This window comes from Calypte anna, chromosome 13 (assembly GCF_003957555.1).
Source record: "Calypte anna isolate BGI_N300 chromosome 13, bCalAnn1_v1.p, whole genome shotgun sequence".
Taxonomy (NCBI): Eukaryota; Metazoa; Chordata; class Aves; order Apodiformes; family Trochilidae; genus Calypte; species Calypte anna.
In genome coordinates this window covers 9,833,759-9,861,123 of record NC_044259.1, presented here as the reverse complement: position 1 = coordinate 9,861,123, position 27,365 = coordinate 9,833,759, and the positions used below count along the sequence as shown (strand labels likewise).

Below are 27,365 nucleotides of genomic sequence, written 5' to 3'. Positions count from 1 at the left end.
ATGAGGCAATAAGGAAGAAATCTACTGTCTTAAGTTCTTGTTGATTCTTTTCTCTTCACAAAAGCAGCACAAATACAGTAAGCACTGCTGAAAGGTAGCCAAAGCCTCCCAGCTTGCAAGCTAATGGAAAATGCACAGCAAGAAAACCTATGTGATGCTGCCTGCATTCAAGCCACTTTGAGTAGGGAACCATCTTAATTTAATTCCCAGTTTTAAAAAGCTGATGATAAATTCTCTGCCTACATCAACTGTTACTCAAAACAAGGATAACAAAGTTAAGATGTAATCTTATTACTGTGCACTAAGAAAAAGCAAGCCTCCATGGCAGCATTACTTCCAAAACTTCACAGCTGACATGCTCACAAAATGGCACACCCATCCACGGGCAGTCTTCAAAGACTTTTCTTCCATCCAGCACTTAGGAACATCTTAGCAGCCCAAGTCAACAGCTATCAGATTGAATTAGATTCAGGGGAAGAAATTACTGTAGGACCCCATCTGAAAAGCACTACTGAATAAAAACATGAATGAAGATTATATTTGTGAAGCTGCTGGTGTACTGTGCATCATCCCCTTAATTCTGACCAGAACTGTTAGGAACCAGAGCTGCAACAGTACCACAATTATTTCAACAGTGCTGCTGCACAATGCTCTGATAGAACATGTAAGAAAAAGGTGGAGCAAAGCACCTGTTTATGTTGCTGTGAAGATGACACAGTTCAGTGCAGCACACTCCAGAGACAAGGTAGATTCCACTGAATAAATACTGGTGTATGGCACAATTTTGAGAAAATACTTTTTGTTTATGCAAAACACTGCCAAGTGTAGCAGCCCACTTTCACAGGTCTTCCCCAAAGACCACTTGCCACCACAAAAATTACTCTCAAGTTGGCTTTAAAAGGAGATAACTAATAATGGGAATAATAAATATGTCAACGTGCAAACATTTGCTAGTAAAGCACCTACTTCTGAAGAACAGCTAGGAGACACTTTAACTCCAAGAGCAATGAAAATGGTATTGCATAATAACAGTATTATCTTTTTCTCACATTTAATACATATTAACACTTAATACACATATCACACATACACATATGTATACATACACATAATACACATACACATATTTACACTTAATACATTATTAACACTTTCTGCCTAAACATTACCAAATTACACAAAGCCTCCTGTGCAGGCCTGCCTACTGCTTTGTGAAGCTCTCTGAGGGACTCTGCTTTATCATGGGACCCTGCATTGCAGCTGAGAGATACAAAGGACTAATTACAAAAATTTTCTCAGAAATACACTACAGGCTTTAGCTGTACTTTGGTGTCATTTGACAAGATAGCAAAATGTATAAATTCAGAAGAGAGAATAAATGGTATCAAAAGATTTACCTTTCATGAAAAATACAAATGTCATTCTATTAAAAATTATTATTAAAAAAAAAAAAAGGCAAATGCCACACTGCAAAATTAGAATGCAGACAAACAGGATGTGGATGTTCTGGTAGACCTAACATGTTGTAAAGAGCTAAACCTAGTTAAATCTGCAGTAGCAGCTCCAAGTAAGCTGAAAGCAACTGGGTTTTGCTGACAGTACATGGCATCATCGATAATCTGATGGAAAACATAGATATTAGTGAAAGAAATTAAGGAAGATTTTTCTCCCAAGCTCGTATCTGGCTTAATTTAAAATACACATGGTGTGTATATTCCAGTATGCTCTCAGCAAAACATGGGGCTTGGCATAGCAACACTAACACCAATAATATTCTCTTCCAGTCAAAAAGTCAAAGGCTAAGGGAACAGTCTACAGTCCAATTCTTTAAAATTTATTTGGGCTTTTTAGGTAGAAGTCATCTCTGACATTAATCAAACAATTTAAGTGTAGTTTTCACTTGTTACTTCTTAACTCTCTAATTACAAATATCATCGGGACTCTGTTAAAACAAGCAGTAACCTGGAGTCCCATGCACACACCACATATTTCTGTTTCACCATTTTTTGTAGGAGAATGATAATGTTCATCTATAAGGCTGAGAAAGAATTAATACATTTATGACACTTCCATTGTCAAATATGTTACTACTGAAATTTCTATAGTACACCTGAAGATTGTAACAGACAATCCAGTCCTTCTGAGTCAAATTCTAAGCCTCAGAGGAATACAGGGGTAGAGCATGACAAACAGACCTAGAAAGTACTTCAAAGCTCCAAGTACAGGAGTATTGGTAAATCAGAAGCATAGGAAAAGGCAGACAGGATACTCCTGTCCCTCTTGCATATCAATGAGAATTGCTGAATGAGAAGTACTGAAAGCAGTAAGAGAAATTTGAAACCAAGAAGTAAAACGTGCATAGGTTTCACTGAACAGAATCAGGCAGCTCTCTGCTGCATCACAAATATTTAAAGCACTTACCTACTAAAGCAGTCATAAAACGATTCATAGAGAGAGGTTCCAAGTACATTGGCCCTTCATATCCTGATTCCAATTCACTCCTCACATAATCCCTAAGAAAAATAAGTGCAATAGCTATCAAGATCGATTTAATAAGAAGCAATTTATTCATTCCATACATATGTAACTTCAATATATGTCACAGTCAATAATTATAAAAACACTATTAACACAACTGTTTCAGAAGCCTGATATAAGGCTCTGAGGTATGACTTCAGTGAGAAAAGTAACACCTTTAGTTATGACTCCCTGGCATAGCTGTAAAAATCCTCTGGAACATCCAAGCTGTTCTTCAGAGAATGGCCTGAAACTGCTTATGGACAAATCCTCTTAAGCTGCACTCAATTTTTAAGTATCTTTATGAAATGTTTTTCTTCCTAATGTTGATTTCTTTTCCCACCAGCTCCATGTGAAAAAAAAAATGAGAACTTGAGAAAGTTTATTTCCAATTTAAAGGTTATAGTATTTTGCACCTAACAATCTCTTTGCACTGGATTAAAAAGTAGATATGAAGGAAGTTACAGTCATGGACCAGAGTCAGTAACAGAGTTGCTTCATAATCTTTTATCCAACATGATTTAGGAGTTTAGTTCTATCCTGGGAAACTTGGAAGACTAACTGGATACCCTCAAACTGACAGATCACTATTGACAGACAAAGTGAGATAGCCTGAAAATCTGACAGGACGTATGCAATATCTCTCAGAAAAGGCTGGCAAGGAACATGGCTCAGGCAACCAAAGGAAAGGGTATGAACCTGAGAAGACTGGGCACTTTAATGCTGTTGGTGATAATTCATCAGGTCTGCCTTCAAGCAGACTAACATATAACTCAAATAGGAACTTGACACTACAAGCAACATTCTACACTTTCAGAAGGTGATCCTGGAACAGGTCAGTAGTAATTCTCTGGTGGCTCCTTAATCCTCTGCCATGAGACAGCAGGCAATGTTCATGACCCTTTTCATCTACATCTCCAGCCCCTTCTTCTGCCTTGCCCTTTTTTCTCTGCTCCCTTCTCTGACACCACCATCTCTGCCAGCAGCACAGCTAATCCTGTGCTGCTATCTGGCTGATACTGTCTGGTCATTCATGTCTGGCTGCATCACATCCTGGGAATGCCAGACAGACACACTTGATCTGACCCTGCATGGAGCTATGGAGACTGTTTACTGGAGAGCCATGACACTTCATCTATTTCCTAGTTATTTATATGGGTGAGGACACCACACTTTCTGGGAAAAGCTTCAGTCAGAGCAAGGCAAACAGTACCAGAAACCACAAGCAATACAAGAACTGCTTTTTTATTTCTGTGCAGAAAAATATTCAGCTCTGTGCAGAAAATATTCAGCATTCCCTTCTCCCCAGAAATGTGGGAATACATCCTTTTTCTAGTATTAGTTTGCCACTCCAAGGCAAGGTATTCAGAATTTCATGTGCAAAAAATCTATGGAATTCAAGACATAAATCTCAAAAGTACTAAAACAAACACTACAAAGCCTGTTCTTCATAGCTGACAACACTGCCTACTCACTTCAGCTTTTCAAGTGTCATAGTGTATGTGAGATATGTTGAAACGGGTTCTTTAGACTGTAACCTATATTTAAGAACAGACGAGGACTGAAAAGGCACCAAAGACAACTGATGCTAGATAGAATTTTCACCTTTGTTATCAAGGTATAGCTAAACACAAGGTTTTCTTTAGGACAAAGTTGGCTACTTTTTTATTTATTTCATATGGACCTGCATAAAGCACTTTCTGAAAGTATCCATAACAAACAAGATAATCCAGAGTTACAAAGGGAAAAAAAAATATAACAGCATTACAACACGCAGAAGATGTTGGGGTTTGTGTTAGTAATACCATGTTATAGCTTCAAATTTAGGGTGAAATTCTGACAACTGACTATTTCTAATCTGCGAGAAGGAAAGCACTGCAGACATCAAGTTTTTTTAGTCCCTTAAGAAAAAGGTTACAAAATCACCCATGATACCAACTGCATCAAGATGGCTTTACACAACTTTGCACAGACATACCAACAAAGTTGCACTATGGCTGCTTCTTCAGCATCAGGACTGTGCCTGGAAATCACCCAAATCCCTTCAAGCTACATTCCTTGCCATTGTCTATCTGATTCAGTTATCTGCACAGATGTCTGTACTCACTTGTTTCTTTAGGTAACTCTCATTAACTGAGTTTTAGGCCTAGCAGCTGGTACGAACAACGTTTTAACTTCTTATAAAATCTCTTTTAGCATCTCCTAAATCTCGTAAACAGTATTTGTAGATTATGTCTGAATACGGAAAGTCAAAGCAATGATTCTCTTATTACCAGTACAAACACAAGGAGCTTTGAGCACAGTCACCAATCAGAAAACGCCTCCAACAGCTGCAGTGACACACAAGATGCTGAGAAGAGCAAGTGCCTGCACTCAATTTTGATCAATTAAAGCTGTATTAAGCTTCACATTTGAGAATTATTCCCTTTATTGCAGCAATATAGGAAAAGAATGCTAAAATCATTATTTACTAGTAAAGGAAATGACTGAAACTACATTATTACTTTAGAAAATTAGGATATAAGAATAAAGCTTAGGTCAGATTGCCTGCTGTACTTCCTGTGGATGCATTCCCAGCCTCGTTTAATCAAACTGCTGGACTGTTACCATACACTCGTAGACAGACATGACTAACAATGCTCTAAAAAGGCAAAGACACAGTGTTTCATACATGGCTATTTTTTATTACTGACAGTGCAGATAGGTCACCTGTTATTAAAAATATGCTTTGTAATTGACATAAGACACAGTGGTTATCTGATCTTATTGACTCATATTGCTGACATTTACTTTGGCTGATTAATCTCTGCTGTCAACAAACACACAACCACACTCATAGGTTTTAAATGTCTACAAACAACCTTAAAATTAAGTGTATTTTAACTTTATCTATGAGAAACAATTCAGCCTTCTGATCCTCCCAGCTTCTGATTCTAAGCTCTGCAAGGCTGAAAACTTGGCATACAATCATCACAGAACAGCGTAACATGAAATAAGATAATGATGTAGATATATATATATATTTTTTTTTAGCATTAATTGCCTTTCATTTCTGCACCACTGCATCATTTATTTTCCTTTGTTTTATTGCTGGAAACAGGGAAAAGAAATGTGATCCTTTAAAGAAAGGTACATATAAAATAAAACCAGCATTCATTTTCCTTGCCAGGAGCAACACGATCTTCTAAAGATGACTTCTCCTTTTTCCAACCAACAGATGGTATATTATCTCCAACCAAATTGCCAGGTTAAGATGCTACATCCAGATGTAGCATCTTGGACTCTTCAAGTGTTCAGGAAGATTTGCTAATTAATCTTAACACATTAAGGTAACTGTCTTAAGGTATACTTATATTAAGATAAGTTTTGCAGACATGGAAACAAACACTAGAGAAGTTATGTGACTCGTCAAGGTCACAGACCTGAAAGCCTGAAGTCAGAGGTTAACTATGAAATTCAGATCTTCCTATTCCCAGACTTGAAGCTGAACCACAAGCTATTTCTGGGGTGGGAAAAAAAGCACTGAAAACTGAAGTCTTTCAACAGCTCAAAATTTCCAGGACACTGCAGAGTCACAAGTACCAGCTGCTTACGGTCTTGTTCTGTAATTTGCATTAACCAAACTGGCCTCAATATGAGACCTCTTCATCTCTTTTAAATAGCATCCCAACTGGTAGTGTGTGCAGGCAATTCACTGGAAGTTTTCAGCTCTAAGCAGAATTATTAACAAAAAACATTCAGGAACAGTTTGCACACGTGTCTACAGTATGTCTTGTTACCCTCAGTCTGCAAAATAGAAATATCAATTTGCATAGGACAGTTTTGTAAATAAAAGGGATAGCTCCACTATCATTGTATTTGTGTATTACACTTTACCATTTTTAATATGAAAACTACTGGAGGGTTCCAGAAGTCTTCTGAAAAGCTAAGGCAAATGTCACTCCCCACATTATATAAAGGCTGCTGCTGGAGAGCCCCTTGCAAACCAAGTCAGTTTTATGTCTAGGGAAAAAGGGTAAAGTCACACAAAAGTGTCAGCAACTACATTTGCTTTGCAAAACAGCGAGGGAATACTGCTAGACTATTCAAATCCAAGACATCTTTTAATTAAATATATTTTTTGTGCCAGTTGATGCAAGATTTAAAGTCTTTATTAACTCATTCCAGAAGCATCAAATAGAGAAAGCCTGATACAAACATGCTGAACAGTCCAAGCGATGGTCATTTAACATATTTCACTGAGTCTTAAGGCCTCAACAAAGCAAGAGAAGTTATAATTCATGTTACATAAACACAAACAAAAAATGTACTAAGAAACACAGTGCTATCCCTTAATGTATCAATCAAAATCTGTACCACCTCCCTTTTAAAAAAAAATTAAATATCCATAATGGCATAATGGGCACCCAGCTCACTGAGCTAGAAGACAGGAATAAGGAGAAGAATGAACCCCCATAATCCAACTGGAAATGGTTCGTGATCTGCTAAACTACTTAAATGCAACCAAGTCTTTGGAGCCCACCCAAAGGTACTGAGGGACATGGCAGAAGTGCTCACCAGGCCACTTTCCTTCACTTACAAGCAGTCCTGGCAGAAGGGGAAGGTCCTGGTTGGGTGGAGATGAGCCAATGTTATGCCCACCTACAAGATGGACTGGAAGAAAGGCCAGGGGAACTACAAGCCTTTCAACCTGACCTCAGTGCTGGGGAAAGGGTATGGAACAGATGATCTTGAGTGCCAGCACGTGGCACGCAGCAGGAAACCAGGTGATCAACTCTGATCAGCATGAGTTCAGGAAAGACAGGTCCTGCTTGACTAACCTGAACTTCTAAGACAAGATGACCTGCTTAGTGGATGAGGGAAAAGCTGTGGCTATTGTCTCCCCAAACTTTAGTAAAGTCTTTGACACTGTTTCCCACAGCATTCTTGTGAAGAAACTGGATGCTCATGGCTTGGACTGGCACATTTTTCCTGAGTAAAAAAATTGATGGTTGGATGGATCAAAAGAGTTGTAGTGAACAGAGTTAAATTCAATTGATGACCAGTTACATGTGGTGTTCTCCAGGACTCAGTATTTGGATCAGTTCTCTTTAATATCTTTATCAATGGACATAGGGATCAAGTACAAACTTGGTAAGTTTGCAGATGACACCAAGATGGAAGGGAGTGTTGCTTGAGAGTAGAAAGGATCTTCAGCAGGACCTGGACAGACTGGATCGATGTGGTTGATGTGTCATTTTCTGAACATAATCCAGCTGTGTGCCCAGGTGGCCAAGAAGGCCAACAGCATCCTGGCTTGTATCAGTGTGGCCAGCAGGACAAGGGCAGTCCCCTTGTACTAGGCACTGGTGAGGCTGCACCTAAAATGCTGGGTTGAGTTTTGGATCCCTCAATACAAGGAGGACACTGAGGTGCTGCAGTGTGTCCAAAGAAGAGCAATAAAGCTGGTGAAGGGTCAGCAACTGAGGAGCAGCTGATGGAACTGAAGTTGTTTAGCCTGGAAAACAAGGGGCTGAGGGGAGACATTATTGCTCTTCACAACTACTTGAAAGGAGGTTGTAAGGATCCAAGGTGGGTGGCAGTCTCTTCTCCCAAGTAACAAGGATAACACAAGAGAAAACGTCCTCAAGTTGTGTCAGGGAAGATTTAGATTTTACTAGGAAAAATACCTTCACCAAAAGGGTTGTCAGGCACTAGAACAGGCTGCTGAGGGAAGTGGTTGAGTCACCATGCCTAGAGGTATTTAAAAGATGTTTAGAGACAGGGTTTAGTAATGGACTTGGCAGTGCTAGGTTAATCGCTGGACTCAAATGATCTTAAAGGTCCTTTCCAACCTAAACAATTCTATGATAAAGACTCTAGCTGTAAAGGTTCTGGACCAAAGCCCTGTATCTGACAAGTGTGCAGTTATTAGCTTTAATTTTATTTCAACACATTCTTAAACAATGTTTAGGTTGATTTTTCTAGTAAATCTTCAACCCTATGAGAAACACCCACAAACTGCATCTGTAAGAACTCAGAGTTCCCCCAGTGACTTTAAAAAAAAAAGACAATAAAAATCTCTTTTTCCTTGTTACTCAGGAAACCAGAGGTCTTGCATCCTCATCCATTGAGGAAATTAGTAACTGCAGCTCTGACAGCCATGACAACAACATGTCAAGTCACCACAAAACCTTCATTAGCACTCCCCTGAACTGCAATGCACCAAGTAAGAGATATTCCAGCCAGTGCTCTGGAACAAAAATTTCCATGAAAAAATAGCAAACCTATTACTTCACTTACATCAATCAAAAGCACATTTTTTTTTTGTTTCCCATCAGTAGGCACCAAAATAAATCAAGCTCCAGCCTGTATTTTCAGAACTTCCCATGTATATCCAATTAATGTGATGGCACTCTATTTGATTCCAATTAAACATCTTGTCAGTATGAGAGTTTACATTGGCTTTCAACAGATTTAGCTAGAGCCAAGCAAACAAAGATGGCTGACTTTGTCTTGTCCTCCAGCCTGTTCCTCTGCATTTCCCATCAAAAATGCATGCCTTTGTTTTCATTTTACAAGGTATTGTGCAAAGAAGGTTAAATGTAAGAATAAATTCACTGTTACTTTACTTTACCTTCTCCCATATTACTATTTGTTCTTTCACCCCGGGTGCCAGAAAACTAAAAGTAATGTCCTGTGCTTCCTTTAAAGTGCACCAGCATTGAAAAAGCATGTAAGCTGAGCCAGTGAGTAACTCAGATTACTGACATCTCATCTTGTGGTAAGTGCTGTCTCTCCTCAGATTAATGGACATTACACTCCACAGAACAGTACTTCCAAATTCCATTTAAGTCAATGAAAATACAACAGAACTAATTGACTGCATATTTAATTACAAAACTTATTCAAGACAAAGAACATCAAGATATATTTGGGTGTCAGGCATAGAAAAAAGGACTCTACAAAATCAGACCTACCCCATTTATATAAGTTGTTAAAATACCAGTTATTTTTCTAATTCCCAAACCAAGCTATCAAAATTAATCCGTTTATTCTTACCTGGAAATTTGGTGACCAGCATAAAGCAGCAGTGCAGTCAAAAAGTACAGGTAAAGTTGAACAAGGTGTTGCCTTGGTAAAGTTAGGAGCACAACACTTAAGATATAACCTGTAACAAAAAACAGAGGTTGACATTGAAAAAAAAGTACTAATTCAAAATTTCTTAAAATACTAACACTCAAGTTAGACAGATCTCTTTAACAGTCTTTGTTTTCACTTGGTTTCACACCTTAGGTACCTACATTTTCCTCTCATCAAAACACAAAGCACCCAAAAAACCTGCCACTTTCACTTCCCTCTCCTCCATGAAAAGAAATACCTCTACCAATTTCTCTAAGACTGCATTCTAGATGTCAAGAAGTGGACTTAATCCACAGTATTTTAACAAGACTCAATTAGTAAAATCTATTTAACAAAGGGAAAACAGGCCTAGGTCTCCCTCTTCCAAATGAAAGCAAGTTTCAGTGTAGCAGGGGAAAAAAGCTCATCTGACAAACTCTGCTGACATAGAAAATCCTTTTCGTCTCAAGCAAAGGACACAGAGAACACCTTTCCACATTGATTAACATTATACATTTTTAATTCTTCCACTCTGTCTTTGTGGTTTAAAGCCATGTTGTATGCCCATAATTTGAGATGGGGACACAAAGGCTGTTCTCCATACATGTAATATTAAAGCACATTCAAGCTATCAGTGTTTCATAAATCACAGACAAGCCTCTGAACAGCCTAGGATTGACAGGCATTTACACCAGCAGCTCCTTCACTTCTTGTTAGCATTTAGTAAGACTGTGGAAAAAGACCCTGTGCAGATACAGCTCTACTCTTCAAGACCACTGACCGGCGTCTCAGAAATCTCTGCAGCCAACAGAACACCAATCCTTGTTTTTCATACCTGCTCCCATTAGGATGTTTCAATAAAGCATTATTATTATTATCTATCATTTTGAAGTCCACTTCACAATTGGGTGGTACGTGCCCATCCTCCTTTCCTTCCCAGACAGACTCTGCAGGCCAAAAACCCAGTGCATGGTGCCTTTACTCATCTTTATTCCCAAGCTCTCCATCACAATGCAGTGTACTCATGCTCGTTCTGAAGGTCAGCTAAAATGCTTGGCACCAAAATCCATTTAGGAAAAAAAAAACCCAAAACAAACAACAGCAGGAGCTAACAACTTCCTTGCATCTTAGGAACAGAGTGTTACAGAACTTACTGACACAGCCATACCTGTCGCATTACATTTAAAGTTTCATCCATCTATTCAGCAGGCACAGCCTTTTTAACTGAGTTTATTTACACTTCAAGCTTTTTAAAAGTACTTAAAAAAAATAATGTAACTCTAGATTAACCACTCATAAGTAGTGGGACAAGCAGCTACTATAAAACAGCTTGTGAACACAGTATGTTCCAATATTTGAAAAGAATACAATTTCAGAGTCAGTCTTTATGTATGTATTTCAAGGCTACTTAATATATGCTGCTTTCAGTAAGTCATCTCAGTAAAATTCTACTTATAGCCATGTTCTTAAGGGTTACTCATAACATGCTCCTAAAAAAGCCAAAGACCCACAATATGCCAAGCAAAGATCTATTCAGATATGATAGGTTACAGAAGTAATGACAGAGCCTGTTTACTTACCTTTAAAAAAATACAAATTTAAATATTTATATACTATAATATATATTATATATAATACAAATTTAAATATTTAAGATAAATTTTCAAGTATTTTATTAAAGCAGATGTGATATTTTGCACATGTCCAAGGATTTGCTTTTTCAAAAGCCAAAATAATTGACAGTTTGATTAAAATCAAGGAATCATAGAATGACAGGGGTTGGAAGGGAATTCTGCAGATCACCTAGTCCAATCCCTTCTGAAGTATCATCCAAGTCACAATCATTAGTGCATGTACAGTATCCATTTAATCACTCACAAAAATGATCAGAGGGCTGGAGCACCTCTCCAAAAAGCTGACAGAGTTGGGGCTGTTCAGCCTGAAGAAAAGAAGGCTTCTACCAAATACACAAACAACAAGAGCAGGAACTCCTCAGCCGGATCTCCATGAAGACACAACTCCTTTGTGCCACACTGCAGCATCATGAGCCAGCTCCTGCAGCTCTCACATCATCTGCAGACATTCTGAACACCTCCCCTCTGCTGTTATTCACCAGCATCCCTTGACTGCCTAGTGAGGGACAATTCCCTCAGCAGAACAATCCCCATGGCACAACCGTGCATCACTCCAGCACCTGAGTTCCATCTCTCCAAACCCTTCCTTCTCACTATATCCCATGACTCACCTTCAGGTGGAGAATTAAATGTAGTTTATTATGCAGTCTTTTATTACCCTATTTCTCTATAGTCTAAGAACACCTGTTTTCTATATCTGCATTTAAGGTCTGCCATCCTCTTTGCCTTAAGTTCTATCGCATCAAAGTCTGCTCCTTGGCCACACAATGATGTACTTGAGAAGTGCTAGGATAATTACTGTAAAAAGAAGACATTTTAGAGGGCAGTAACTACACTCCAACACAGCCATGTAACACAGGAGTATTTTTTTCTATATCATCAAAATTTTAACTAAAATATAGCAGGATACACTGAAGGAGTAAGAAAAGTGTCTAAATAAAAATCAAAATATAAGACTATCATCACGTGTGCCTTCTAAATAGAGGGCTTCTAAACAGCATAGATCCTTTAAACACTGGGCAGGGAAGCAGCACAGGGCAACCAAGGTTACTGCAGAAGCTTAAATAATGAAATCCACCACTCATGAGTTTGATTTGGAATTTTAATGTTCACTTTGAAGAAGCCGTTCACCCTAATTGCTAGAATTTTGAAGAGTGGGAGAGTGAGAGACATTTAAAGTAGTTCTCTTTCACTCTTATTTACAATTCCCTCTTGTGACTTGGTAAGAGAGAGATTTCAACACACTTCATACTGCAATATTTGCATTTTTGCTGCAGCAAAGTGCTACCAACCTCTTTTCTCTCAATAGCGCCTGTCACAGAAATCTCAAAGTTAGGGGCTGGAAGGGACCTTGAAAGTTCATTTAACCAACACCCACTTGCATTGAGCTCTACATCTGCAATGAGAGGTCCCCTCCTTTGACTTATACCATGCATACTAGTCTCACTCTTGGGACTTGATGTATTGTCCCTTTTAGGTCACTAAGTACATGACTGTTTAAATTATAAGGAGCAGGCTCAGTGAAGCCTGAATTACTTCCCCAGTCATAAAAAAATTATCAAATGCATGTTACAAAAAATATTAACATGAGAGAATCAACTCTTTCCTGAACATAGCAGCAGTACCCTAGTTTCAGGCCACCATGAAATAGAATTGCAGCCTTAGGCTTCCAGCTATAAGGAACACTATAGAAGACATTCTGCCAACCTTACAAATACACAGACCCTCCACTCAGTACCCCCTCAGGGGTACAGGGAAGCAGAGAACTTGTGCCTTCATGCAGGATGGTACAGATTTAGGCCCTACTGGAGAGAGCAAACTGTGAAAACAATAATAAGCAAAAAAAGCTAAGTTAAACATTGCTAGACAAGAACGCAGGTATTAACTAGCTTATGACCTCACTTACAACTTGTTGATTCAGCTAGATGAAAACCTCTCACAATGCAATGCTCATTGTTCCAGTAAGCAGCAGCTCACAGACTGCCTCTCAGCAGTCTCTGTTTTTCTGTCCCACCAAGACGTTTCCCAGCTTCTCTCTTTTCCCATATTACCTCTTTGCAGACTCAAGTGTCTGAGTTTTATTGACATTCTGCATACAACAGAGGCTCCTGGAGCACGATCAAAGCTGCAACCCATCCTCTTTATGAAACATTTTAGTGCTCATTTGCATGATTACAGATCCCTTGTGTCCACTTCACATTATTACTCAAAGTTTCCTACGGATTTAGTCAAAAAATGAGGACTTCGCACATGAAAGAGTTCATCACTTTTCTTAATAAAGCCACATCACCTCTTGGAGTGCCAGAAAGTAAAAGCACAATTCTTTGGATGCTACCAGGAAATTAATTTGAGAGATCCTAACTTCCCACACACCCAAATCCTATGAGGGTAAAGGGCCCATTGTATGATGGCTTGCAAACTAAACTGCTGTGAAAGAGCAAGTTCACAAGCCACAAAATATCGTCGAAACTCCTGTGTTTCTTTACTCAATGCAGGATCTGTGCACTACTGAGTTAGCCACTTAACTTCAGGCTAATCCTCAACTGGCCTCATTTCAGTTTATTCAAACAATGATCTTCCCACAACATGAAAGTACAAACAACACAGGAGAGACTTCTGAAAGACTGAATTTGATATGACAGAAGTATTAAAACAGTTGGCGCATTTATTTTTTACTGTGTCTAGTTCTCAGGATAGCCAGTCACTAGGTTGGATATACAGCAATTTAGAGAGATGCTTTAGACAGTTTGTTCAATTTCTATCTCGAAAGTGGAATATTTTTAAAAGATACACTTCAACCCATGGTACTTAGAGGCATGACAGAGAAGTTACCCAGAAGATCCTGTTGCCTCTTCACTGGAGATTAACTGAAGCCCAGAAGGAGCTCAAACAGCCACTTATTTTTAAGCCACATAAAAAGAGAGACAAAAAGCTCTTGAACATCCACAATACATATGAGGCATCCTTTAAAGGATAACTCAACCCAATGGTGTCTTCCCGATTGACTGGAACAGTTATTCTGTCCTGGGAGTAAGATTAGTTCTTCATCTGTTCTGTTACAAAAGGCAATGTCATACAAAACCTCTGCCACCAGGCATATACAGAGGTGACTCCAACACACAGGTAACACAAAATTCACTCCTCACTGAAATCAACCCCGAAGCCAAGGTATTTGGAGAGCTCTCAATGCTAAAATCCCAATCAGCCTCAAGCAGCCACCAAGACATCAGTACTCACACTGCTAAATTAATACCTGTTCAAGGTAGCGTAAGTGAAATAGGCTTTAAGGTTGCATTTTTGGGAAGTGATGTTCTTGCATGGCAATGCCAAGCCAAACTTCTTCCTCACCCTCCCACTCAGCCAGAACTGCCCCAACAAACATTATTCACTCCAAGTTCTGCACCTTGAAATTATGTGGCAAATATTTTGTCTTTCAGAAAGTATCTTGTAAAATTAATTCTAAACAAGGAAATTACACATCTAAACATACTTGTACACAAAATTAATATCTACCCAGTCATAGCACAGTGTAACTATAAACAGAGATCAGAAATCCTGTTAATATCTGCACATCTCAGTGAAAATAATGCCAACAAAACAATTTACTTATTACTGGTGTGCTGCCATCGGTTGCAACAGCTCTTTCTTAATTTTTTAAATGCATAATAGATTGCATAGATTGGGCACTCTAAGAATAAATAATTCAAGAACTGAGTTTCTTACAGAGATTTGCAGTATTGTCTGAATAAATAAAATGGACTTTGGATTCTAGTTCTGTCATATGAGTCAGAGGCTGTTTCTACAATAAATCATATCTCAATGATCAGAATTCTGAGATTAGTTAAAATCACATAGAACCTGAAGAGTATTGGAAAAGAATACCAAATTGGAACTATAAGAAAATAAACAGTCAGAATGTATTCTAATTTATGAACACGAATTGCCATGTTGCCATGAGACTGAGTCAGATTCAAATGAACCTCACTTTTAAGTATCTCCCTTCAAGCAAGCTGCTATTGCATTTATTTTTTAATAGAAATTGATTTAGGTTGCAAAAAAGGGAGTTACAAGTTCTATACAGAAAAGGTACCTGAAAGCATCCATATACTGAGAAAGCTGCTTCGTAGAAATCCATGATACTACTAAAGCAGGTAAGGGCTGTTTCACAAAAAGATAAGAGGTCTGTATCAAAGGCCAAATTACACTCTAGAGACTTTTATTACATTCCCAGTGCTGCTAACTGGAACATGAATCACACTGTAACATCACTTCACTTGATCAAAAAGAATTGGCTTTACTAACTTTAAGTCAAATAGGTGGAGGAAACAGAAAGCATTTAAGCAGATACCATTGCTGGTATCCCCTGGCTCTAAGCAAATTTTAAATTTCTGAGACTTAATTCCAGGAAAAGGTTTACTGCATCAAGATTGTTAGAGTTTATTGATTGTTACAGCTCTCTAATCAAATTGTTCCTTGAACACCTACCTGAGACAGATGCACACAATTTCCTAGGCTGCTAGGAGCACCTCTGTGATGCAATACCTTACACTGCCTACGTTAACAAATTCAGTGATTGTTTGGTATCACAAAGCTTCCACAGCATTTGCTTATGCTGAGTTTCCTAACTGCAAATATACAGAGTATTTTCTTCCTGAACAGAACAGATTGACAAGTTGAAACTTATACACTGTAAGCTGCTATTTAAATTACACACTGGCAGTTAATTTCCACCAACATATCTTCAAAGAACCTTAATTTCAAAAACTGGAGGAAAAGCACTTTGTTTTCCTTACACATCCAACTTACATATTTTGATACCTCATTTAAACTAGCATTATATTGTAAACTGACACAATTAAATCTATATAAAATCTTGTGTAGGCATGCAAATGGATTTAGCTCAGCCTCACACTTACACAGCTTTAAAAAAACAGTAAGGAAACGAAACAAATCAACTTCATTTGAAAAATACCAGCAAAGTTTTACCACTACAAATTGTCTGAAAATCTCTTAAAGCAACGTTTGATAACTTAGAAGCCCTTCTCAATCAGCAACTATCAGCTGGAGCAGTAGAAGTACAGACACTCAATTTTGTAAAAGCAAAAAAGTAAAAGAACTAATGAGTGATTGTGCCCAGCACAAAAGCTTGACTTGCATGAGAAGTACAAAGAATCCACTGGTTTAGTGTTAAAACAGCTCCCATGTAAAAATACCCAGATTTTCTGTAGTGCATATTACTGGTATATCCCAGTGTACTTAAGCATAGACAAGGTTATCAAATTACTACAAAGAAAGGCTGTGTCACAGCTGGAAGTTACCCACTGACATTTTGATAGCCTACTGCACAACTGTTAGTTCTGTATTAGAAACTGATCTGATAAATGAATTCCTAAGAGGTACTTGTATGGATTTAAGTGCTTAAGAAATCCAGCCGTAGTTACATGCCAGCACAGTCCTCTGTCACATCCATCAGCAACAAACAAGTGCACTCTCCTGCAAACATAGGGTATAGGACTGTAACACCAGCTTTTTGCACTAAAAATACATTGCTACCTCAGTGTGAGTACAGTGGAACCATAACAAAGAAAGCTGCATGTGGTTTTAATAGCAGTAAATAACCTCCAGACAATAGACATTCACCAGATCAGAAAAGAAAGTCACATGCTGACACTTCCGTCGTCAGGATTAAAAACCTGGACATGCTACTTTAAAAAACCTCAGTCCTCTATACTTAACTAAAGGGCTTTTCATTTAGCTAACTACAGTACATCTGTATCCTCCAAAGCTATTTACCTATAAGAAACACTGCAGAGTGGGAAAATTATATGCTAGCCATTGGTCTCCAAGCTAGGCAGTATTCATGCAGATCAGCATTGGCTATCAACCTCAACAGCCTGGATCCAATCCCTAATTAACCACATGTGCAGTCACTAGATGAATCACACACCCACCTGAAGAGCAGGTCTCAGAACACCCATCCTTTCATCTCCTAAAAAGAGACATCTATCATTCCAGAGCTAGATTTGCAGGCCAAGGTTTAAGCCTCAACACGCTGAGCTGTGTTAGTAAGTTTGCCAATATATCTGCAATGCAACGGCTTGTTACCTGCTCTAATCCAATAACAGCATATATATGTACATATGTGTGTATATATATATATTCATAAGGTTAAAAACTGAAGAGACATATGCAGGTAGGTAGCTGTGAAAGCTAACCTTCTGGTGCTGTGGTCACAGACCAATGTAGGCAACCTTTTCTCTGGTCTCCCATTTAATGCTAATGCTAGAAACTAGAGTATTTCCTGCCAAAACAGCATTTCACAGCAGCTTTCTCATCAGTTACACACAGCCCAAAGTCACCATGCTGTTCTTTCAGGGTATCAACCACTTACATACACCAGTTCTACTCTATTTACATATCAAATTAAATAACAAAGCTCAACAGAAAACTCTAGACAGGATTACTGTACTGCTAAACATGAAGAGTCCTGTGTAGAACTGCAATCAAATATAACCTCATGCTATTTGTGGTAATCAGTATATATCATGCTACTATTAAATTCTTAAAAGTTTTGCAGTAAGCAAAAAACCATTAACCAGAGCAGTGTTTTGTCACGAATACATGTACACTTACCCACATAATGCATGTTAAGGGCCAAGTACTTGTACTGGAAGAGAGGGTTGTTGTGCAGGCTACTTCTTTGGATCTGCTGGAAGAATGAGCTGACATCCCATCTGTATAAGACATCCAACAGCATGATACTTGGGACCCTTAGGGCCACATTTAACACCGCCTCCAACTTCTCCTTTGCAGCCATTCTCTTCCCTTTCTGTGAATTGGCAGCAGACTCTAAATAGCACAAGACAAAGAAGAGTAATCAGATCAATCTCACTGTACAAACAGCTATTAGGCTTTGTGATCATATGAATGGGGCTTCCTGTGTGGCCACAAACGACTGAATGAATCAACTGAGTTAAATTCACATCCAGACAGGACAGCTTCTATTTTTGCTACATAAATGTCAACTTGCTAGGAATTCTTCCATAGTAATATTGTAAAATGGGGAGGGGAGGGCAAAGTGATAACATGAGAATGGTCAGAGTGTGCACTGAAAACACCTTCATTCTTATTTGGTTTAATTTAGCAGCCAAGACCCCACTGTACTAGGTACTACATGAACATAGGATAAGCTTTGAAAGCAAGCACCTGGTAAACTGTAGAAATCAATCACCAACAAAATCCAGGTACTTAGCTTAGCACTATTTCTGAGCCTTTCTAATTAAATAACCACAAACTAAAATAGTTCTTAAAACATTTTAGATTCACTTCATCAAGGCAAATTCAAATAAATAATTTTCCATTATTAAGCTTTTTAAAAATCATTGATGGCACCTCTACATATTTATACGTTTCTGGAATTTGAGGGCTGTGGGTTTTGAAGACTAGGACTAACAATCTAACTATTGTACTACTTTTTATGTAATTCACCACAAAGAAACATACAAACAAAAGATCATATCCTCAGCTCCAGAGTATTAGAAGGTAATATAATTGAGTTTGAGATAAGATGGATGATATAAGACAATGACAAGCACTTTGTGTGAGGCTTGTTTTTTTTTTAAAAATAAAATAAAATGCTGGTCCACAACATCTCAGAAAAGATCTAGTCACACACAGGACTGTTTTAAAGAGCAAAAGGATCAGCTTCCACATTCTGTCAAAGCTCTGCATGCAGTGGAGACTGACAGTTGTTCCCGACTGAAATGTAAGAGCTCCCTTGGAGCACTGTGTCCAGCTCTGGAGCCCTCGGTACAGGAAAGAACGTGGACCTGATGGAGTGGGTCCAGAGGAGGGCCACAGAAATGACCAGGGGGCTGGAACACCTCTCCTATGAAGAAAAAGGCTGATGGAGCTGAGGTTGTTCAGCCTGGAGAAAAGAGCAGATCTCCAGGAAAACCAACAGTGACCTTCCAGTTTCTGGAGGGGGCCAATAGGAAGGCTGGAAAGGGGCTGTTTGTAATGACAGGATGAGAGATGGTTTCAAATTAGAGAAGAGCAGATTTAGACTGGATGTTAGGAAAAAGTTCTTTACTATGAGGGTAGTGAAAAAAATTGAACAGGTTGTCCAGGGAAGTAGTTGAGGCTTCATCCCTGGAGATATTCGAGGTGAGGCTTGATGAGGCTCTGACCTAGTTGAGGGTGTCCCTGCTTACTGCAGGGGGAGTGGACTAGATGACCTCTAGAGGTCCCTTCCAACCCAAATTATTCTATGATTCTATAGTTCTTACCACCTGCACACACTAGGAATGGCATTCACCCCAGGCTATTTGTCAGCCACCAGCTATATGTAGTGTATTAGAAAAGTCCAGCTGAAGTATTCAAGGACAAGGTGGGGATGACCCAGCAGGCCTTTATCCACAAGCTGCTATTCAAAGAAGAAGAATCACCTGCCCTGACCAGTCCCTTAATGATGTCAGCTTTAAGAAAAGGCTCCCAGCCCCAATTAGTAGGGGGACAATTTGAAAAAGCAGCATTCTGAGTGAAGAAACTGAAAAATCTACACTTCAAAATGCACTTTTATAAAATTGTTTTTCAAGATTTTATTCATGTTGTCCTGTGAAAAATTTAAAAGTTTCTTCAGTTGTGCAAGCTCTGAAGCCAACATGGAAGTACAGCACAAAATGAAATCACGTTCATATACAAAAGAACAAAAAAAGTCTTCCTTGTTGTATGGACACACATACAAAATTCTCTCATGATGTTCAATTTCTGTTCCCATGGCCAAACTTGTACTATAAACAGTTCCTGTGCACACCTAAAGCCACACTGACACTTGTCACAGCATGATGACAAAATTAAGTCAGCTCCAGAAGTCAGGACAGACCAAAACTGAGATCTGGCTCAGTAAACCACAGGTTACAGGGCTGCTGCTTGTCATCATCCAGCCAACAGCCTAACTTTTCAAGTTGCATAGATGCAGGCACTTTTCACAGAGCTCTGGGAACAGCTCTAAGCCCAAAGACAGCAGCACATCTTTTCCCCTTGAACAAGAAGCACTGACCAGCTACAATGGGCAACCCAGACAACACCAGTGTCTCACAGTGCTTCCAAAAATTAATTAAAAGGTCAGCCAAAAAGACTACAAATATTTAAAACAAACAACCAAACCCACTGCCCAAGCAGCTACTACAGAATACTAAAATTCAACATTTATTGCAAATAAAAGATGGAGTTTAAATGTGTGGTGTTGTACAAAAAGCTGGGAGTAACACAGATCATGCACAAAAAGTTTTGTCAGACTGCATACTGAAATAGAAGGCAATACTCAAGACACTTTATAGACACACAGCTGAAATTATTAATATAAAAACATTTTTAAATGTCCTGGAATTGCCAAATTTGCAAAATTAAAACTTTGAAACTAAGCTACCTTCTGGGGTTTTTTTGTGATTACTTCCCCATAGATCAAGGCTTAAGGGTAGGCAGAAACTGACAAGTTTTCACTGTCATAAAAATACCCACCTAAAGTGACAAGCACCTGATTCCAAATTACATTCTTGTAACTGTCAAACCTTTTTTAATCATGAATAACCAAACACACAGGACAAGAAGGTAATTTTCACTTGAACTTTCAATTTCCTTATTCACTTCAAATGCAGAATTCTAGGGACTTCCCTAATACTGAAAGTTAACTGAAGGTCAGCACATTGAAATTAAGCTGGAAAATTTCAGCTCCCAAATTCATACGATCATATGTAAGAATTTAAGAGCACTGTAGAATGCAGCATGTATGTTATCTAAGGAAACAATCTACTCTCTTAAAATGAAAACAAACTGAAGACCACATTATGTTGCAATGCACAGGTTATGAGAAACAGCCACAGCAACTCTGCTGCTGCTGTTGTATTCTGTCACTGACTGACAAAGCATTCAATACTAATAAGATACCCTTTAAAATTAACTCCACTAGAAACGTGGATGTGTTAAATAAAGCCTCAGTTGTCATTGCTGCCAAGTTCTAACAGAACCTAATACAGGCACGCAACAAAGTCCACTGCTGTAAGCTCATTATATTGTAAAGAGCTCTCACAATACATTATTTTGACTGGTGTAAAAACTAACAAAAGCAAAAAACACCACAACATTAAACCTCTAAAACCTTTAGACAAATAGATGAAGACAGGAGTTGCTGGATGCTCAGATATTAGGAAAAAAAAAACCAAAAACAAAACAGGTCAATCTTGTAAATAGGCAAAAAATGGACTTCAGAACAGGACTGGGAAGCCACTGGTCTGTGTCTCTTTTTTTTTTTTTCCCCCATTTCAAACATCTCTCTGTTCCAAATCAGGATAAGAAAAACCAGCTTCAGAAAGAACTTCAGACTTCACATGCTGAGTACAAGCATATATTGTGCTATTTTGGTCAAAATCACTTTGTAAAAATTTCCCCTCATAACTGATTAATGTTCATGGAAACATTTTTGTTAACAACAAACTACTGGAAAAATCCCTCCCTCACCTGACATATCCATTTTGTCAAAAGCATATTCGTGGCCAGCTTTAAAGAAAACAGCAGAATTAGTAGAAGCCAATCTGAAAAATGAAAGTGGAGTAGTAGACAAGTTTCTTTCAGTTCATTCCATTAGCAGAACAGATTAGCAGTAAACTCTAAATACCCTCAAATATAACAAACATTTTCCTTTTAATAGAATTTTCTGAGGTTTTGTCATCACATAAATTTCTACCATTTCAGATGAAGCTGTGATTTATGCCACTTAGTAACTGTTGTTTATGCACCAACTTAAATATAAATCTGTCACATCACAGGCAGAAAATACTCCTTGCGAAAGCAGTACAAGAGGCTACACAAAATCTGCATCCATTTATCTAAGCAGGTGCAAAATTACATTAACAGAATGGAGTTTCTAGATTTAGAAAAGCATTACTTATAAAGTTGCTTAATGGTTACAGAAACATGCTGGAGTAGCTGCAAATTTAAGAGTTATTTCAGTACTACTACTACCAAAAGTCATCACAGCAGTTCTAATTGGGATCAGAACTTAACACCAGACTTGATCACACAACACTCAGCCTAACATCTGTGAACAAAATGCTCTTTCTCCTACAGGATTACAACCTAAAATACCTGATAAGACTGACTAGAAATCAAGAGATAATTTCAACTTCCTCTCCTCACATCTATGAATTTCTAGTTACTCTAGATAAGTCTCTTAAGAACAAGACTTTGATCTGTAGCCTAATTTCCACTTTAAATTATTTTTCAGGGATACATTCTGAAACCAAAAACATCACCAAGAAAAGCTTTTATTTAGAGGGTAAACTTTACTTGATACATCTTGAAAAGGGAAGGAAAAAGAGGAAGGGGAAAAAAAACCCCAAAAAACCCCAACACCAAGGCAAAATACACAACTCTTACTAGTGACTATAGGAAAAGGTTAGAAAACTAAAATCACACCTATCAGCTGGGCTACACTCATGCAGTCCCCAGAAACCCTCTTTCTATATGTCTGTCCTGTTCTTGAGAGAAGAAACAAAGGAATTTCAACTATGGAAGAATCCAGTTCTTCAGAGGTTTAGAACCCTATCATCAGTTTGCGAGGGAGAAAACAGAGAGAAGAAAAGGAAGACCATGGAAAGGTTTACCAAATATGCAGTTAGAAAAAAATTTCCCTGTCTGTAGGAAAACAAAACCACCTAGACCTCTAGAGAGTATGTCTGATCCATCAAAACATTTCCCTCGACCGTCTGCAATCAAGGACAGCAAAAGATGTCTTGCTCCCATGCAATTCAAATTGGCCAACAAGGACAGCACTAAAAAAATTCTGCTGAGAAAGCCAGATAAAGTGAGCACACCAAGTGTACTAATAAAGCAGTGAAACTCTGCAGACTGTATGGTAACACTGTCATTAGGATCCAATCAGAATCCCCAATAATACTCAGTTTTGTTGTGTTTTTTCCCCTCATCTGGTCTAACAATACAGAGTACTATAGAACTGCTGTGGTACAGCAACTGTAGAATTGTTATTTCTACCTAAAAAACAAAATAATTCCTAAATTCGTATTCAATTCGCTCACTTGTGAACTAAGGAACAGCTAAGGTTAATAAACCCCAAAAAAACTCATACTTCGTTAAAAAACAACCTTTACAGCAACACAGATCAGGTAAGCTTCTTAGCTCTTCACACAGGCATAAAGTGAAAACCCATTCACATTAAAGGCATATTAAAAATGGACAAAACCAACAAGAGACAGTTAAATGTACAGAAAAAGTCTGTATTTCCAACTTTCATTAATTCTAGCAACTTTTATATGGAGGAATTGAAAATCATGTCAGTAAATGAGGATCCATATTACAGAGCTTTGGAGTTAAGATTTTCTTTAAAGATTTATACACTATGAGCAGTTCCAGTACACTCTCAATTATATAGCAAGTTTTTTATTTAAAGGCAGCCTGTAAAACATCCCGAGTCTTTTATTTTTCATAATGAGCAGGTAAGACCAAGGAACTCTAGGACTAACGCATGTTAACAGCAGTTAAATCCACCAGGTATGCAGCAAAATCTTCCCGATTCCTGCAGGACTGACACTCTGCCTGCATATAATCCATTCAAATCCAGTCACACCAAGTGGGGCTGCTTGTTCTTGAGACCACAGATATGCTGAGTTCAGTTAGGCACCCAAAAGACAGGAATCTAATTCATTAAAATGAAAAATATAACTAATAATATCTTGAAGTAGAATCTTCAGGGGGAAAAAACAAAACAAAACAGACTGAACCAACAAACTGAACTCCTCTGAGGTTTTTTTGACTCTAGAGTTTTTTGTCAGTTGAAGGCTTGGTGTATTAACTAGTTATTCAGCTTTTTTTTTTTTTTTTGCCATCTCAGCCACGTTTGCAAGCCTACACCTACAAGCCTGCCTAACCACATTTGTATCAGCACATTCTGAGAAAGTCTGGGCAGCAATCCCGAAGTGTCTCTGCAGAGGATAGAATACCCAGAGGACCTGCACACAGAACATTAGTGACAGCCCAAGATGATGCAGTCTGTGACAACCCACCACAGGGAGCTGGATCACACGAGGATCAGCCATGCAAGTAAAGCTGGCATACCCCATCAACCTCACAAAAAAAAAAAAAAAAAAAAAAAAAGAAAAAAAGAAATCCAAATGTGTTACCAGCATGAAGCTGCATAACAGATTGGAATATATGTCATCCTCTACAGCTGCTCATTTAGTTTTTATCCATTTCAGATAGACAAACAGCCTATGTTTAGAACTTGCAATACCAATAACTGGTCGCCTGACTGGTAATAAGCTAAAACATCAGACTTTCAAGGTTGTTATAGGCCAAAACTGGTAATATTTCTATTGCTGCTGTCTTAGCTATTGGAGTCTTGTCAATAAAGTGCATCAGTTTCCAAGCCTGTCAAATAGGCAAGCTCAGTTTCCTGCAGTACCTGACTCGCGCAACAGAAAGGTGAAAATAGTTGGAAAAGTCACTTTTAAGACACCTTCAGACTCAAGATATATAATAAAAATTTCCAGAAAAACACCATGAGGTAAATACCCACCTCTGAATGTTCCTTTCAAGCACACAACTAATTATAAAGCAGCAGGGCTTCTCTAAAGTAAGAGGAAATATTACAAAATCAAAGGCATGGAAACTGGCACAAATGTCAGAATCATACTGAAGGTGCTAGACAAGAACCATGCACTTAAAAAGCAAAACTACAGTGAACTGTCCACTTTATAACAAAAACAAAAATTGCCAGGGTGTATTCTGAACTAAAAATGGACTCTGAGTAAATCACCACATAACTATAGAGAATTTCAGCTGGAAGAGAAGCCATCCACATGTCTGTGTGACACGGAGGAAACCAACTCAAGTTCAACAAACAGCTCAGATGATGGTTTTCAGAGAACATGAAACACCAGGCAGGCTTCTAAATTTTCCACGACACACCCACTCATTCACATCTTCCTGCCACAATATGCCTTTCCTCATCTGCACCACGGATTCCAGCTGCTGAGCCAGAGAGATACTATCTTTCCATCTTCTCCAAAGGAAGGACTTCCCGAGTATTTATGTCACTCAGTTCCAATGGTATCTCCATCAGAATAAAGACATTTTACCATCAGTGGTCCCTCCTAAGACTGATACCACAAGGTGCACCCCGCGATTTGGACAAGCAGCAGCTTGATGTTGTTCTGCAAGGTTTTTGATAAGCATTCCACATAATGGTGGTCACAAAGATAATGATTTCCTAATGCGAATGAGTTTAGAAATTAAAAAAAAAAAAATCCTTTCATGTAATTATGGCTCAAAACCAGTAGCTGACTGCAATAGTTATTAAAACTAAAACCAAAAGGATACAGTCTCATGCACAGGCAGCTTGTTATTTAAGAAAAACAGCAAAAAGAAGTCAACGTTTCAGATAACGTAAAGTAAGGGGTTGCAACAGCTTAACAGTTCTCGCACTAAAATAATGTTTTTCAAAATTTAAAAACGACCTTAATTAACCTACAAAAAGCTATCAAAATAGTTAAAATTATTTCCTTTCCCCCTCCTTCAAAGTTTGCTCTCTGGGGGTGCATTAAACACACAAAAAAACCCTAAAACAAATACAACCAAAAGTATCCAAGTCTACAAGTTAACAGAATTCCTGGACTAAAAACTGCAGAAGAAATTAATACAGTAACACCTACAGACTTTAAAAAAAAAATATTCTGACTGAGATCACAAGTAACTAATACTTATGAGTCAAACATGTTACAGAAACCTCCGTTTCCACTGGAAAAAAAAAAAAAAAAGCCAAAATTTTTTTCTTGTAGCATCTACTACTCTCCCTGGTTTATTGATACATATGTGCATTTAAACCACCCCACTTTTGTTTCCACTTTATTCTCACAACCACATTATTCAAGCGCCAGTCCCTACACCTCCCAAAAAAAAAAAAAAAAAAAAAAAGTATCACAACCACAGGATAAGAATCCCTTTAAGAGCCACCATCTGCCACAAGTGCACTTACTACACAGAACCACTCTGGATCACAAAATAAATTTTAAAAAAAAAGGTAATTCTCACTGCAAGCATTATTTTAAAAGGCTACAGAACACCCCCCAAAAATCGGCTAACATGACTTAAGTAGGAAAGAGAGAAAAAGCCCTGTTCTTTACGCTACAGAGAGGCTTCTCCTTACATAACCATTACCATATGCTTTAGGGCCCGTCTCCAGGAGGGAGCAACCGGGCCTCCCCCTCCCCACCTGCACCGCGACACCGCCAAGCAGGCAGAAGGGCTGGGGGGGGGGGCACTTCCAGCCGGCTGCGGAAGGGAGAAGGTAAATCCAGACCTCAAGGAGGGAGGGAAGGGAGCACCGCAACCTCCACAGCGAAGCCAGCACCTCGGTCACGACTGCAGCACCGGGCAACTCATCCTCTGGGCCCGAGTCAAGGCGAACAGCCGGGCTGAGCACACGTACGCATGCCTGCAGGCGTCCAAACCCAACGACCCCCCGCCTTGAGCCCCCTCCACGCACACTCTCCAAACGGAGACTTATTTCCTGACCGCCGCCTGCCAGGCGAAACTCTGTCGTTCATCCCCGGTGCTGCTGAAAGCCCTTCGCATCCTTCCCCGGGCCCCGCGCAGCTCCACCGCCTTTGAACTCCAGTAACCCCCTGCACGGCTCGCTGGAAGCCAGCGCCGGTGGAGGGAGGGGGAGAGGAGGGATGGGGGGGGGGGGAGAGAAGCAGGGAGGGAGAGAGAGGAGGAGGGGGACGCTACGCACAGAAAAGGTCGGGGATGCCCTGACACACAGCACAGGGACACGCGTGGAAGGAGCGCGGAGCTGCGCGCCCACGGAGAGGGAGGGCACACGCGTGTATGAAGCGGCGGGGTGGGGAATCACCTGGGCCGGCGGAGCGGCCGCCGCCGCCACCTCCTCCTCTCCTCTTGGTCCTGCTCCCCGGTGGCGCGGCGGGGCTCCGCGCCTCACAGCGACGACGGAGGCGGCGGCGGCTCGGTGCCCGGCGGCGGCAGAGCGGCTCCTCGAGGCACCATGGCCGCGCCGCTCCGCCTCAGGATGCCGACAGC

At 39.3% G+C, this 27,365-nt stretch overlaps 1 protein-coding gene across 3 annotated transcripts in view; it reads right to left on the bottom strand.

Annotated features, from left to right (window-relative positions):
* The window catches only part of RNF145 (ring finger protein 145), a 42,018-nt gene that overhangs the window by 14,345 nt on the left and 308 nt on the right, over positions 1–27,365 (bottom strand). The window contains exons 1-4 of one of the 3 annotated variants that reach the window (XM_030459200.1): positions 27,181–27,266; positions 17,886–18,099; positions 9,559–9,667; positions 2,422–2,513 (exon numbers count right to left, since the gene is read on the bottom strand). In XM_030459200.1, coding sequence (XP_030315060.1) covers positions 2,422–2,513; positions 9,559–9,667; positions 17,886–18,069 — 385 coding nt within the window. In that variant the 5' untranslated portion in view covers positions 18,070–18,099; positions 27,181–27,266. Of the gene's footprint in view, positions 1–2,421; positions 2,514–9,558; positions 9,668–17,885; positions 18,102–26,625; positions 26,727–27,180; positions 27,267–27,365 lie in introns of those variants that run through there. The other 2 variants (XM_030459199.1, XM_030459198.1) reach the window with 2 other exon arrangements.